This window comes from Apis laboriosa, unplaced genomic scaffold, assembly GCF_014066325.1.
Source record: "Apis laboriosa isolate Shangri-la unplaced genomic scaffold, ASM1406632v1 scaffold11_cov152, whole genome shotgun sequence".
NCBI lineage: Eukaryota > Metazoa > Arthropoda > Insecta > Hymenoptera > Apidae > Apis > Apis laboriosa.
In genome coordinates, this window is record NW_025221020.1 from 1,240,991 (window position 1) to 1,257,826 (window position 16,836).

Sequence of the window (16,836 nt, forward strand, 5' to 3'; positions counted from 1 at the left end):
GCTTCAAGTTCGCGCAAAATTATTCAAAAGATATAATATTCGTTTATCTATATCCCTAGAATTTGTTACTAAACAACTTTTATCTCGTTACGTAAGACGATAAAATGTTTTATAGCTTATTTCGAAACAAAAATTACGTAGCAATACTTGTATAATTATTTTTTCCTAAACAAAAACAGTATGAGTTCATTATTAATGGTGAACAAAATATAAACATTTTAAAAATTATTGAAAAAAACTAAAAATGAATTTATAAACCTGGATAGCTGAATAAACATTTGTTATCCAGATACAACGAATATATTGCAATAGTTTCAATTTATTTATTAAAAATAATAAATTTAAAATTTTAACCTTTCGATATAATCATCATCACATAATGTTTTGATGGATATTACCGATAAAGTATTAATGTAATTACATACATACCTGATATGTATATACATTTAATATCCAAAAACATGTATATACATTTATTTACAAAATATTTTATCATTTTAGACATGAAAGAATGCAATTTAAATTCAATTTTAAATCATATTTTTTTTGCATATACTTATTTTAATCATTCACCCATTTATTTTTTCTTAACCTTACTTATCATCTTGCAAATTCATATCTTTGTATTATATTGTATCACGAGTTGCAAAATACGTGCAATTTTTTGATGATAAATAATAATCGATCATGTTCAAATAATAATGGCATATTTTAATGAACCTCACTTATATATTTATTACATTTGTTTTTTTATTTGTAAATTTTATTTCTAATTTATTTATAGCTGTATATATATATATATATATATANTATATATATATATATATATATAGCAATAAAATATCGTACACTTCTCTACAAAGGAAAATAAATATTAAATTATAAAATGCGATACTAGTTATTAATATCCATGGCAACAATTGTATACACAATTAACACAATTTTAAATTGATCAAGCTTAGCGAAATATAAACAACATGGCGAGTAAAAGAAATATAAAGTTACATGTAAAATATATCATTTAATAAATTAATCTTTTAACTATGAGGCATCAAACTGTTCTTATATATATATTATTGGGCAATTAGTCTGTTTAGCTCTCTTGATTATAACACCAAACTATTTAATTTCAAAAATGTCGACTGAGAAGGTAGGTTAATATATTTATTATTAAGAAGACTACAATTTTTTTGTTTATTGAATTATAGCATTTAAAATTTTAATTATAATAAAAAATATTTAAAGATTATAATAAAGAAAATGTTTATCTATTCAAAATATATTGATCAGTATTTATTTTATTCATAATTATATTTGTCAAATATTTTGGTACAGGTTCTTTATCAATTATATCAACCTCATGGTTCTGGTACTGTCTACATTTCATGGCGTCCTGGTAATAGTACTCATTTAGCAACTACTGGTTATGATTCCTCAGTTGCTATTTTTGATAGACAAGGTGATTTACAAGAACGTATTCAAATTGCTGGTCTTTGTACTGGTTTTGGATGGGATTCTGATGGAGATCTATTGGCTATTATATCTCAAAATTCATCTGCTATTATATTATGGGATGCAACAACTGGAAAAAAAACACAAATTGATGCTGGTGTAAGAGATGGATTAACATGTATGATATGGGCAAAAAGAACTTGTTTATTAGCAGTAGGAACACAGAAAGGAAATTTAATACTTTATGATCATATTAATTCAAAGTATGTTATTATGATTCTTTATATGGAATACTCTTATATATTATTATATATTTATATATATTAAATAATGAATTAATATGTAGACGAATACCAATTTTGGGAAAACACAAAAAAAAGATAACTTGTGGTGCTTGGTCTTATGAGGGTCTTCTTGCATTGGTCAGTGAAGATAAGATTTTAACTATTAGTACTAGTGATGGAGATACAAGACGTGAAATACCTCTTCAAGGAGATGCATCTGATATTCAATTTAATGAAATGAAAATGGATCACAGAGTTGGGGGTGAAAACACAGTATGATTTTTTCATAAATTAATAATATATAAAAATACCACATACTTCTGTGTTTATTTTCTGTGTAATTTGTGTTATTTTGTTATTTGTTTTCTAGGTATCTCTTATTATTAGTAAAACTACCTTATTTTTATATAATATTTTGGATCCAGAAAATCCTATTGAATTAGCTTTTCAAAAACGTTATGGTCCTATTGTTACTTATAAATGGTAAGATTTAAATTATTAAGAAATCAATTATCTTTTTTTATTCCAAATGTTATATTTCAGGTATGGGGATGGATATATTTTAGTTGGTTTTCAAACTGGATATTTTACTGCAATATCCACTCACATTAAAGAAGTTGGCCAAGAATTATTTCAAGTTAAGAATCATAAAGATTCCTTAACTGATTTGGCTATAAGTCAAGTAATAGGAAAAATTGCTACATGTGGAGATAATAATATAAAAATACATAATTTACAAAATTTAGAAGAGACTGAAAAATTGATTACAATAAATGGTGAAACTGGTATTAGTACAATAGAATGGTCAATGGATGGTACAATGATAGCAACTGTGACTTATAGTGGAAATGTTTTAGTTTATTTAATACAGATCCCTAGATTATTTAGCGTTTATGGAAATAGAATTGCATTACTTACTAGTTTAACAGAAGTTACAATTTATCTTTATACATTGGATAAGGTAGATGCACATAAAAATTAAAAATTTATATTTATAAAATTATAATATTTAAAATTAATTTTTAGGAGAAATCAGAACCAATAATAATTAATACTATAATAGAACCATCAGTATTAGCAATTGGTCCTATGCATGTAGCAGTAGGTTTAAATAATAGAGCATTATTCTGGGACATATCAGGCATCAATTATAATACTACAATCCATTTTGAAAGAGATTACTTAGCAACAATAGATTCTATACGATTGAATGAGACTTATGCATCTGTTTTATTTGATGGCAAATTACAATTACATTCGGTAACAAGTATATTAAGATATATACAAATTAATATTATGATATATTAATAAATTAACTACATGTGTATGTTAAAATATTATTCTTGTAGATTAAAATGGATCAAACATTAACAAAAGAAGGGAAAGATACAAAAATGTTCCCAAGTTTAAATGCTTCAGATTACAAAATAATGTGCCATGCCCTCAGTACTGATTTTTTAATCTATGGTAGTGATGTAAGTTATTTATATAAATGTATAAAATTTTAAATAAATAATTCTGAAATTAATTTGTATTTATGATATATTTAGATGGGCCACATAATTTATTTTTGTCTAGAAATTTTTAGTCAATCTACTGAACATATACACAATAATGGTATAAAAGAAATTTATTTAGATACAAATGGAACACAATTGTGTTTTTTAGATAATAAGTTTGATGTTTATATCTATAATCCTGTGCAAGAAACTGTTTTACAAATTCTTGATTGTCTAGACTGCATTCAAGGTTTAATTTGGGATCAAAATATTTTGGAACATAATATATTTGCTATTTATAACAAAACTGTCATTACTACATATGTATTTGTAAAATATTTTATTGAAGGTAAATTGAAATTTGAAAATCACATAATATATAAATACAAATATATATTTTTTGAAAATAGGTATAAAAATTATAAAGATAAACTCAACAAAACTACCATCTGAAACATTACCGCTATTGATGTATTCTGGAGAACTGACATTAAGTTCAACAAGTAATAAATTAATGCAGATTACATTATCTTCTCATGAAGACATAGGAAATATTGTAGAATATACAAAAATGAAAGAAATATTAGAAAATCAAATTCTTTGTAGAAGGTAAACATCATATTTTTATTTGTTAAATATAGAATATTTATTCTATTGTATTTCAGATTTGAACAGGCATGGATCACATGTGAAAAAATTAATGAAAAAGATTCATGGTTAAAATTAGGAGAAAATGCAATTGCAAATTTAAATATTGATTTCGGTATTCGTTTTTTCTTTGTTATTATCATTACTACGTTATTATTATTATTACGTTATACATACAAATAAGAAATATATAAATTATATATATATTTAATTTCTAAATCATTTCTATCACAGCACTTCGAATTTATCGCTATTTAGAAGAAGTTGCAATGGTTTGGGCATTACAAAACATGGAAACTATAGATGAATTACCATTATTATGTGGACATGCATGCATCTTACTTGGTAATTACAATCAGGCAGAGCAATTTTTTTTACAATCATCAGAACCAGTACAAGCCTTATATTTGAGAAGAGATTTAATGCAATGGGAGCAGGCATTGAATTTAGCTCAAAAATTGAAAGCTGATGAAATTCCATATATTGCTAGAGAATATGCTCAACAATTAGAGTTTATGTAAGAATATAAAATTTATAAATTATTTGTGTTTAGTATTTAAAATTGAATACTAATTTCTATATTCATTTTTTTTTTATTATTACTATATATAGATAAGAAATATATAAATGTTTTTAGGGGTAATTATCCAAAAGCATTAACAAATTACGAACGTGGATTAGTAGATTTAAATAATGTAGATAATACAACTATATATAATCCTCATCATCGAAATCTATGTCTTGCTGGAATTGCAAGAATGTCAATCAGATGTGGGGATAGTAGAAGAGGTGTGAATATAGCTATGGATAATGAAAGTTCAAGACAGTTAAGAAAAGAATGTGCAGAAATATTAGAATCAATGAAGGTATGTGATTATAAATATATATTTCAAGCATATATATATATTAATTATTATTATAGCAATTTAATGAAGCAGCTTTATTATATGAAAAAGCTGAATATTTTGATAAAGCAGCTTCTGCATATATAAAATTAAAAAATTGGCCAAAAGTGGGACAGCTTTTACCACAAATTTCATCTGCTAAAATTAATATACAATATGCTAAGGCCAAAGAAACTGAAGGCAAATATGAAGAAGCAGCAAAGGCATATGAAATTGCAAAAGATTACGAGAACATAATTAGGATTAATTTGGAATATTTAAACAATCCTGGTAATATAATTAATATTATTATATATGTTTTAAATATCATTTAGAATTTATATATAACTTTTTAATTCTAGCTCGAAGTGTTGAAGTAGTACAACAAACTAAAAGTATAGAAGGAGCTAAAATGGTCGCGAAATATTTTCAGAAGATGAATGATTATAATTCAGCAATTAAATTTTTAATTTTATCAAATTGTCATGAAGAAGCTTTTCAATTAGCTAACCAACATGGAAAAATGGAATTATATGGAGAAATTTTAATAAATACGATTGATGATAGTAATTCACGGAAAGAAGATTTCAAAAGTCTTGCTATGCATTTTGAATCTCAAAAAAATAATTTTTTAGCTGGAAAATATTATTTCCATGCTAAAGAATATCAAAAAGCATTACGACATTTATTAAAAGCTGTACAATTGGTAACAGATGAAAATGAAGTACTTACATTAGCTATTGATACAGTTGCTTCATCAAAAGATGATAAATTAGCAAATCAATTGATTGATTTTTTATTAGGTGGAGATGGATTGCCAAAGGTATTATTTTTTAGTAAAAATATATATAATATATTAATTTGATTGATAGTTGATTATTTATATTCGTTACAGGATCCTAAATATCTATTTCGATTATATATGGCTAGAAAACAATATAAAGATGCTGCAAAAACAGCAATTATAATTGCAAATGAAGAACAAATTAATGGTATCTTTTATATATAATATTTCTATATAATAATTTCCAATGATAAATTGTAAATTATTATATATAATAGCGATATCAAATGATATCAAAATAATATATATATCATTTGTAATTGTAAGGAGTAAAATTTTAAAAATGCTAAAGTTTTCAAAATTTTACTAATTTTTAATTTTATTTATTTTTTATTTTAACTAATTTATGATTATTATCAGTTTAATAGTAAATTTTATATTTTAAATATTTTAAAAATAATTTTTTCATGGTTTTTTATCATCATACTATATTAGATAATTTTTTTATTTTTATTTTTTTTCCCAAATATTAGAAATTTTTCAACAATCAGAAAATAAAGTTTTTTACTTCTTTAATTTTCCACAATTTCATATTATTGTTTTATTGTATTAAAACCTCTTATTTTTTATATTGAAACTAAATAACTAAATAAATTTATTTTATAGGAAATTATAGAAATGCTCATGATGTTCTATTTGGCATGTATCAAGAATTAAAAAAAAATAAGATTAATATACCTTTAGAAATGCAAAATAATTTAAGACTTTTACATTCCTATATTCTTGTTAGACTTCATGTAAAAAAAAATGATCATTTACGTGGTGCTCGTATGTTAATAAGAGTAGCCAATAATATATCAAAATTTCCATCACGTTAGTAAAAAAATATTTATATATTTTAAAATAATAATATAATCTATTAATATATCTTCTTTTTTACTTCAGATATTGTTCCAATCTTAACATCTACTGTAATAGAATGTCAAAGAGCTGGATTAAAGTATGCTGCATTTAATTATGCTGCTATGTTGATGCGTCCAGAATACAGAAGTCAAATTGATGCTAAGTATAGTAAAAAGATTGAAGCAATTGTAAGAAAACCACCAAAATCAAAAGATAATGAAATTGAAGATGAACCTTTAACTCCATGTCCATATTGTAAAAGTAAACTTCCAGAGACAGAAATTACTTGTGACAAATGTAAAAATACAATACCTTTTTGTGTAGCTACAGTTAGTGTTTTTTAAAATATTATTAGATGTTATTGTTATTTAATTTATCTTAAAATTTAATATATTATTTTTTATTTATTATTTATTTTTTTATTTATTTTTTTTAATTGAGCATGATAATTTTTAGGGTCGACATATTGTTGAAGATGATTTTGCAGTATGTCCACAATGTGATTTTCCTTGTATAAGAAGTGAATTTTTAAGGTATGTATGATATCTTATTTTAAAATAATGCATATATAAAGTTATATTTCGTATTATGTATTATATTTTGACATATTAGGATCATTGAATCTGAGAAAACATGTCCAATGTGCTCAGAAAAAATAGATGTTAATATGATTTCATCCACTCTTGATATTCATCCCTATCTCGATTTTCAAGAAGAAAAATCATAAGTAAAAATCTAACTTCTATATCTAGTAGAAATGTAAAAAATAAAAATATTACTATCATTTTTATTGAATTGTGCCGTCCAATATAAGTATAATTAAATTAAATACAAGATTAAATACAAGAATTATTAATTAAATACACAATTAAATACAAGAAGCATATTATGTAATTTCATAAAGTATATAAAACACATGCACAAATCTAAATAATAATCATACATGAAATAATATGTAGATATTAGTATCAATAAACTAGTCTTTAAATAATTGTGAATGATTTAATTTCCTTATGTGTATTGAACAATTTATTGCTATAATGATAGATATTGTTAAGTTTCATTGATTGTAAATATTTTAATAATTTATTCATTATCAAATTAAACAAGATAAATATATTTTTTAAGATATTTGTATAAGATATGATTGTGTAATATATGTATAAGATATTAATATATTATGAAACATTATTGCAAAGTTAATTCTAAAGATGTCAAACAAATATAAAAATATTTTTATGTACAAAATATCGATGTTTATTTATGAAGTTACAAACAATTTAAATTTACATTATTGATTGTCATATTGGTTCTTTTCATTAATTATAATAGAAAAGATAGATATTAAATATGATACTTATATTATTATCATTGTAACTTCGATCACCTAAGAATATTTTTTATTTTAGACGGAATTCAAATTCCGAAGGACTTATGGGATATTCTAATGTTCTATGAACAAATATTAAAAGTATATAGTATGTAGTTATATATATAGTATATAGTATATAGTATATAGTTAAAATGTCATTACGAATACCGATTTCAAATATCAAAATTACCAATTGTCGATAATGTGTACGTATAATTTTTAATAGAAAAAAATTTTTTTTTTTGGTTGGACAATGAAAGAAATCGATATAATTCGAAAAATAAAGCATTTTTAAATACATATAACTTTTGATTTCATGCATTTCTAATATTAAAATTGTTTTTTTTTGTTTCTATATCAAATTTTATCATTTTATAAGAAAAATTTTCAAAAAAGTTTTATCTCTTCATAAATAAAATTTAAGTAAGAAAGTAAAATTCAATTGATTATGTTTATATATATGTAATAAATAATTTATGGTCAAAAACTCCTTTCATTATAATTGAAACAGTATCAACCTTTATACAAAGCTTTTATGTCGCATTTTCATTTGTTCTTTATAAATCTCTCATTCAAAATTTCAATCACTATAATTCGAAAAATTTCAGCTTTTTTTTAAAATTCGAGTTATCAAGATTCCATTATTATTGTACGAGATTGTATTATACGAGATTATTGGAGGTATTCTATTATATTGTAAATTGGTATCCGATTTAACAAAAAGATACAGGTGATAAATTATACTTTCATTAAATATAACATATACTAATAAATGTTATCGATGGTAGTTAATAGATGCGATGAATTCAATTATAAGAATGCGAATGACTATATGAGTGTGTAGGTTAACTTATCTTTAAATAAGACTAAATCTTATTTGGTGCCATCTTATTAACAACGCACAATATAATTATTAATCATATAATTGTAATCGAGAAATCATTAATTTAATTTTAAATAGGATCTTTAACTAATGGATCTATTGCAATGTACTAAAAATAATTCTGTTATTTTACCACAACGAAAAAAAGTTGGAATAAAAAGAAATATGATTGTCAAAAAAGGCAGATTGCTAAGAATTAAAGATCTCATTAGTTTTACAAATGTGATAAATAGATAAGAAGGTGATATGACTTAACGAACTCAACCATTCGTATCAAGTATAGTCCAACCTCAATCTGATGTGTCAAGTGGAAGTCAATAACAAACTACTCAGGGTCAAATACTTGATACTTTACCAGTGTTCCAATTGGTAAACAAACTATTTTGAAATAAATTTATTTTTTTAAATAATTTAATTAATTAATATCCATGTTTTCAAGTGTTATAAAATCTGTTAATTCAGAAAAATGAAAACTTATCCAACAACAATTAATTTTTTTATTTCATGCACATAAATATCACAATATGAAAATAAATGATATATTTGTTACTAGATTGTAAAATTAGGAAAAATATATTAACTCACTACGAGAACTTCTTTAAATGGGAAAAAATTATATAGTACACATTATAATCTTTCAAGATAAATTATTATTTAGAAATATTGCAATCAAAATGATTGTATTATATTGTAAATGACTGTATTTTTATTTTTGAAGTAAGAAATAAAAATAAAATAACAAATATTGCTGCAACATCTACAACTCAATCAAATAATTAAACAAATCCAATCAAAGCTAAAAGAGCTTGAGAAGAGCATATGATGCATTGGAAATTTCATGTTATACAATATCTGATTTAGTAGATCAGTCAATATATTTCAAAAGAAATTATCTATCATTATTATATATAATTATCATTGGAATCGGTGAATATAAATTGTCCTATATGTTTTTCTTTGAAAAATAAATATTAAATACAATATAAAACATGTACACAAATTAAATACTAAATATTAATAATATTATTAGATATTAAGAATATATAGATATCATTGTCAATAAAAAATCTTTAATAATTATAAGTGATTCAATTTCTTTATTATTTATATTATTACTTTATTATTATCAAAAATCATTATATTATTAAATTTATTAATTCTATGTATTTTAATAATTTATTCAATATAATATCAAATTAAATAAAATACATTTTTTAATATACTTAATATAAAGTATAAAAAATATATAAATATGTTATAATAATTAAATTTTATATATTTTATAAGTATTAATAAAACATATGAAAAATAGCAGTGACATTAACGGCAATATATATTAATCAAAACTTCATTTGTTAAAATTTTTCACACTATTATACGGGAAGATACATACGAATGAACGAAGAACTATAACAGCATGACTTTGAAAAATTTTGCTGAATCATGATGTTTAATATAATAATATCCAATTCTCAATAAATTAAAATATATTTTAACTATATTTAATTAAATAAGATATCTAAAGAAATAAAAATTTTAAATAAATTATTTAAATATTTTCATAAAAATAATTATTTCTATAAACTGTAATAAAATTAATTTATTAAGATTAAATTATATTTTTTATAAAATTATATTTTTTAAAAAATAAAGAAGTATATAGTTTATAAAAATTTAAATAATTATGATTTTCAATTCGTCAATATCTTTATGTATATGCATATGCCTAATGTAAAATATTAATTTAATTTTTTTAATTTATATATATATTGCGTTACAAATTCATAATTAATTTTAATAAAATATATATTATTAATATTTTTATGTTAAAATGTTCGAAATTTTTTTAATGATACAATAATTTTTTAAATGATATATTTGTAATTGTAAATTTAATAATAAAATTATTATAAAGTAAAAATCATAATTGTAATAATTATTGTTTTTAAATTAATAAATTTTATTATCTTGACTAATGTCAAACAAATAAAAATCTTATATACAGTTCTCGGCATACATACAATTTAGTAGTGGGGTAGTATGTTATAGAACATAATCACATCAGTGTAGGTGCTAGAGTAGCCAGCACCGGTATGTTATCAGTTCATGTTTGAGGTTGTACGATACGGTTTAAACGATATAATTTGACAGATACTAATTTAGTTTTTCAAAAAATCATTTTAAATTTGTGCAAAAATTATATAATACACGCATAACACAAAATTAATTAATCATAAAAAAATATCGTTTTATTCTTCATCACTCAAGAACTGGTGGTCAAAATGGCGGAAAAGAATGACTCGCCGGGTTCCACTTCAACTTCTACCGGACATGAAAGTCAACCACTACTTTCAAGTTTTATAACTGAAATTGTAAAGAGTCCAATAAATCTTATTTTAGTAGGCGTAATTGCCCTTTTGGTTTATAAAATTGTTAAAAGTAAGACAAAGATTGAAGAACCTGTGAAAGAAATAAAAAAACTGCCACAATTGCGTCGTGATTTTACACTTGAAGAGTTAAAAAAATATAATGGTAAAGGACCAGATGGACGAATATTAATTGCTATAAATGGTAGTATTTATGATTGTACTTGTGGTGCCCATTTTTATGGTCCTGGTAAGTATTTAATCACTTTTACTAATTTATATGATTAGAAATGAGTTCACATCGTTATTACACACAAAATTACTTAATTGTTATATTTTCTTACCTACCTCAATTTTTTAATGTTCTTCATCTTCATCTTGGTTATCGCTTGACCTCGGCTTACGTAAAAATAATTTACAAACATCATGAAACCGTGATAATTAACTAAATTATGATAGAACATGATTGAGATTGATAGTAGATGACTTTTACATTTCGTTCATTATTTAATTATGACATTCAATTACAATATATAAAAAATCTCATTAAATAAATTAAAAAATTTATCTATAAAAATAATTAACAAATAAAATTATTTTCAATTTTTTTTTAAATCATTTAATTTATTTTTTTTATCTATTTTACATATAGGTGCCCCATATGAAGTATTTGGTGGAAAAGATATTAGTAGAGCCTTAGCAAAATTTTCATTGGAAACATCACAGGAATATGATGATTTAAGTGATTTGAAAACTGGAGAAATGGAATCTATAAGAGAATGGGAAGAACAATTTAAAGGTAATTATTTAAGACATATTTTTTCAATAAAGAATATGAAGTTATAAAATACAAAATGATATTTGTTATTTTAATTTAAAAGAAAAAATTTTTAGAATTTTTTTATATATCTTATATATCAATATATCATCACAATAAATCTTTGTGTATTAAATTTTAGTTTATAAAATTTGAAAGTGAATTTATTTTATATAATTTAAATTAAAATTACATTAAAATTAATCATATACTATAAATATCATTATTTTCATTTTTTTTTATTTTTAGAAAAATATGATTATGTAGGAAGATTACTAAAACCTGGTGAAGCACCTACAAATTATTCAGATGAGGAAGATGAAGGTAGTCAACTTGAAAATGAAACAAAGTCCAAGAATGATTGACTGTTTGATTGCATATCAAATGTTAAACAGTCAAAAGGATATTGCGCACACACCATTGAAAGAACTCTTAAAATTGTAGCTAATGAACATATTTATGAACATTTATCTGGATATTTTACTACATCATAATGATAAAATAAAAATTAAAATGGTATCTTTTGATCAAGTTAAATGATTATTCAAAACTGATGTTATATGTAAAGACTTTTTTTGAGTATCCAATTTTTCAATCAACAAGGATACTTTAATAGTATAATGTTTTTATATATGTACAAAAGATTTCTTATACACATCTATAAAACTGGCACTAGAAATAAGAAAAGTTTTGAACTATATTCCATTAAATATCTTTGTTTATATTCATTCATGTTTTGCCATATAGCATTTGATACATGTATACATGTATTTGATCTGTAATCTTTAATAAAATGGTGTTATATTTGATATATTTGAAATTTAATATTAAGTTAATGCAGTACTCTGCATATTTATATTATGAGAATAATAATTGTTTCTTAAAATAAAAACATTATGCTTTTTAAAAACAATATGATACCATCTTAAAATATAATACAATTTCAGTTGTTACTTAATTAAATATACTTAATTAAATATAATATTGTTACTTAATAATATATTTTCAAAAATATATATTAAGTATATCAAAATTTAATTAAAAAATGAAAAATTTTTGAAAACATTGCTTAGAAAACAATAAAATTCCATTTGAAAATTTGTAAAAAAAAACATGTTTACTAGTCTTTTATATATATAAAAAAAAGGAATACATAAAATTTACTATAAATTTATATGTTGTAATTGTTATTAATATATTGCAGAATTGCTAATATTTGCAACATTCTTTATAACATGACAAATTCTTTATTATCATGTAATTATTTAATAATTGTTTTCAAATTAAAATAAAGTAATAACATTATTGGAAAATCAATACACATATTATATATTATATAATTTTAATATATATGCATTTTCTTAACAATTAGTGCAATTAATCTAATCTTAGTTCTATTTTATAATAAAAACGTATATGATTAATATTAATTGCAGTAAATAATGAATTTTAAATTTTCTTAATTGTTTAAATGATATTAGTTAATTGATATTAAATAATTATATATAATTAAATGGAATTTATTTGATTTTATTTATAAAATTAATATTTTCATTGATTTTTTAAATTATTTGTAAAAAATAGAAAAAGATTTGAGTGTAATTTAAATAAAATTTATTGTGCAATATTCTAAAAATGAATGTGCAAATGATATTATATTCTATACGCTGCATTTATGCCACAATGTTTTCAGAAAAAACATTCCTACAAAACAAAAATATTTGTAAATTCTGTAATTATATCATATCAATATTTCACATTTATATATAATTTTGATTTCAATATCAACTTTATTGAAAAAATTGCATTTTTTTTAAATACTATAATACACCTTATGCAGGTCACATTCACTTAATTTTTGGTACATTATCATGTAATAAGAGACTGAATGAATTTTTTGAGAAAATTTTTATTGTTAATTTTCTTAACATTTCAGTCATAAAAATAATGATATTGTTCTAATATATATTTGTATATGTATAATTATTATACATATTCTTTTAATTCATATAAAACCAATTCGTTTAAATTAAAATTTTAATTAAATATTTGAGTAAATTAAATATACTTAATATGTTATTTTATTGTATACGTAATTTATTAATTCATGATTTAATATTTTATTTCTACTTTAAGATAAACATGAAAAATGTTATTTCATGTTATATTTTTTTTGTTACATGATATGATATGTTTGTGTGTTAATTACTTAATCAATTATATTGATCAATTATTATATTGAAATTTATGTAAGATTATTTATAGAAAATGTTAAATATTGATGTTGCAATGTACTTTTTGTTATCAAAAAATGAGTAAATAGTTTGTAAAATGCAGATGTAGATATTCAATTGTTATATTCAGATAATATTAATTCTTGTTTATATTAAAAAAAAATTGTTTCTTTCAAGCAAGTTGTTTATTTATTTATACTTGATTTATTCCTTAATATATTTAAATTCTTGCTATATTATATATTATATAAAAATGAATCATAATTTTAATTTTATGAAATTTTAAAAATGTATCGCATTAAAAATTTTTTTAGTGCGAGTATTACAATAAAAATTCAATTTTATTTTATTGTATTTCTGCTAAGATTTCTTTAAATTAAATAAATTAATTTAACGAAATTAATAATTAAATATTATATTAAAATATTAATTTGCAAATTGTACAAACAAATATTCTGCAAATTATTATTAAATTATATAAATATAAAAAAAATAATAAATAAATGTATTTAATTTCAAATTTGTAATATATTTATGTATTAGATGTATTATGTATTAGATGTTTGATTTCATCTATATCTGTATATATACATAATTCAAAAGAGTAAATTCATTTTAAAATACATATTTAGAAATTATATTTTTTATCTATATTTTACTTTTTATTTATTCAATTATTATAAACAATATATAAACAATATATAAAATATATTTATTATATATCTTAAAAAATAAAATATATTAAAATAATTATTCACATTTCATATGTTGTCACAATTAAATTACATTGATTTTTTAAATGCCAAAAAACTAAATTATTATAATAATGTTTAAAATATGTTTCTATAAAAAAATCTCAAAAAAAAGAAAGATATTTTCAAAGCATCTTTAAAATGATCATATAAGCATAACGAGGGTTGTCTTTGATTTATGATGTAACGTCATTTAACTGAACTTGAAGATTTATCTCAACCTGTGAATAGTCTTTTTATGACTTTGATACGATTTGAACACAAACGACCTTGCTCCTATAATTCATTTCAATTATTTTAAATAAATATATATAATTCCAATTTTTTTTCGATAATTTTGTATCATAAAACTTTAAGAAAGAATATTTTTTATTATTTTAATTTTTTATTCTTATTCTTTATTGTAACAATGTATATTTCTTGTATAATATTTTTTTCAATGTAAATTTTTTTTCAATTTCTAGCAAAATATTAAGGACTGTAATAAGAATATCAAGATTCAAAAAATGACCTTGTATCTTTAATTTATCAGAATTATTTATTACGCAAATATATAATCCATAAATTGACATTGAATAATTAGAATTTTTACGCTAAGAAAATTATACATTTCTTTTTTTATTTAATGTTTAAGATTAAAATTATTTTTGCTATATCCGTACTTTATTTATGATAAAATACATAACAAATTAAATTTATAATTATTACAAATAATATGAGATGGAATCGTATCGTATCGACGGCGAGATTACAAAAACTACGTCCCTTATCACAGTAGATAACGATGGCGATATCAGTGACTCAAAGCTAGCATGAAAATAACCCATTTGGTTTATAACAATTGAAATGTAACGTTAATATAATTAATATTAATTTTTATTATGCAATTAGATTTTTTTAATAATTTGATATATTAATCAAAATTAGAAATCGGTTATATATCTTTTAGACATTTTGATTATTTCTTAAAAATATAAGAATATATAGTACGCATTATATTATATAAAATAATTTTATAATTAATAACAATTATTCTTTTATTATAAAATATAATGTATATATAATACAAAATTAATTATTTAATGAATAAAAAATTAAAAAAAATAATAGAATAGCATCATTAACACTGTAACGTTTTTTTTATGAATACTTTTACGTAACACTTGGGTAAGGACTATCGATAAATTTTCATGTTGTTTGCTATTTTTACGTATTTTCTCTGTATGTATTATTCTTTACAAATAATCTAAAAATATAATATATGAATATATAATTCGAAAATAAATGAAATATACGAAAGTTTTTTAATAAATTGAAAACATACATAATTGATTCTAATACTAACTATATTAAATATAAATCTGGCAACAATGAAAGGGTTCAGTCTCGGTAAGTCTCTAAACATAACCTATTTAATATGATTTCCCGCGATTTTATGAAATGTTTCTTTAATATATGTTTCTTTAATATATGATAATATATGTTGTCATGGTAATTGATAAATAGTATTATATTGAAATAAATATAATTTAAGTATAATATATTCTATTGCATCCCAATAAAATATTAAAATGAATTGTGTTATAGTATATTATATGTAGTATATCAATATATATAATTAATATAACAATTTCATTTCTTATTTTATTTGATTTTTGCCAATTTTTTTCTTATTTATATATTTATTTAAGATTTTAAATTTAAAATTTAAATTTAATATTGTATTAAATTTTTACAATAAAATACAAATTTTCAATAGCATTAATGCATGGTAAAACATAATTTTTGTATTTTAAGATTTTATAAATTAATAATATCATAATATTAATATTAAAAAAATAATATTATTAAAAAAATAATATTAGTATTAAAAAAAATTATGATAATAATTAAAATTCAAAATATTTGATTTTTTTTTTAGTTTCAAAGAAAGAAGAATTATAAAAAAAATATTATAA

At 21.0% G+C, this 16,836-nt stretch overlaps 2 protein-coding genes across 3 annotated transcripts; both read left to right on the forward strand.

Moving 5' to 3' along the window:
* Positions 1-842: 842 nt before the first annotated feature.
* On the forward strand, positions 843-7,327 carry LOC122717750 (WD repeat-containing protein 19). Of its 2 annotated transcripts, XM_043942134.1 has the most exons (19): positions 843-1,150; positions 1,336-1,715; positions 1,799-2,009; positions 2,107-2,219; positions 2,280-2,697; positions 2,763-2,996; positions 3,086-3,211; positions 3,287-3,584; positions 3,646-3,844; positions 3,901-3,998; positions 4,118-4,400; positions 4,521-4,749; positions 4,806-5,058; positions 5,130-5,590; positions 5,663-5,759; positions 6,218-6,424; positions 6,497-6,783; positions 6,911-6,987; positions 7,067-7,327. In XM_043942134.1, exons 1-19 carry the CDS (start codon positions 1,136-1,138, stop codon positions 7,179-7,181), a joined length of 4,101 nt encoding a protein of 1,366 aa, XP_043798069.1. In that variant the 5' UTR covers positions 843-1,135; the 3' UTR covers positions 7,182-7,327. The 2 variants fall into 2 exon arrangements, with proteins under 2 accessions (XP_043798069.1, XP_043798077.1); XM_043942142.1 differs by lacking the exons at positions 5,663-5,759; positions 6,497-6,783; positions 6,911-6,987; positions 7,067-7,327 and having other exon boundaries at positions 6,218-6,402.
* A 3,450-nt stretch (positions 7,328-10,777) lies between these two features.
* Positions 10,778-12,412, forward strand: LOC122717764 (membrane-associated progesterone receptor component 1). Its single transcript, XM_043942154.1, has 3 exons — positions 10,778-11,325; positions 11,728-11,874; positions 12,142-12,412. Exons 1-3 carry the CDS (start codon positions 10,992-10,994, stop codon positions 12,255-12,257), a joined length of 597 nt encoding a protein of 198 aa, XP_043798089.1. The 5' UTR covers positions 10,778-10,991; the 3' UTR covers positions 12,258-12,412.
* Positions 12,413-16,836: the final 4,424 nt, after the last annotated feature.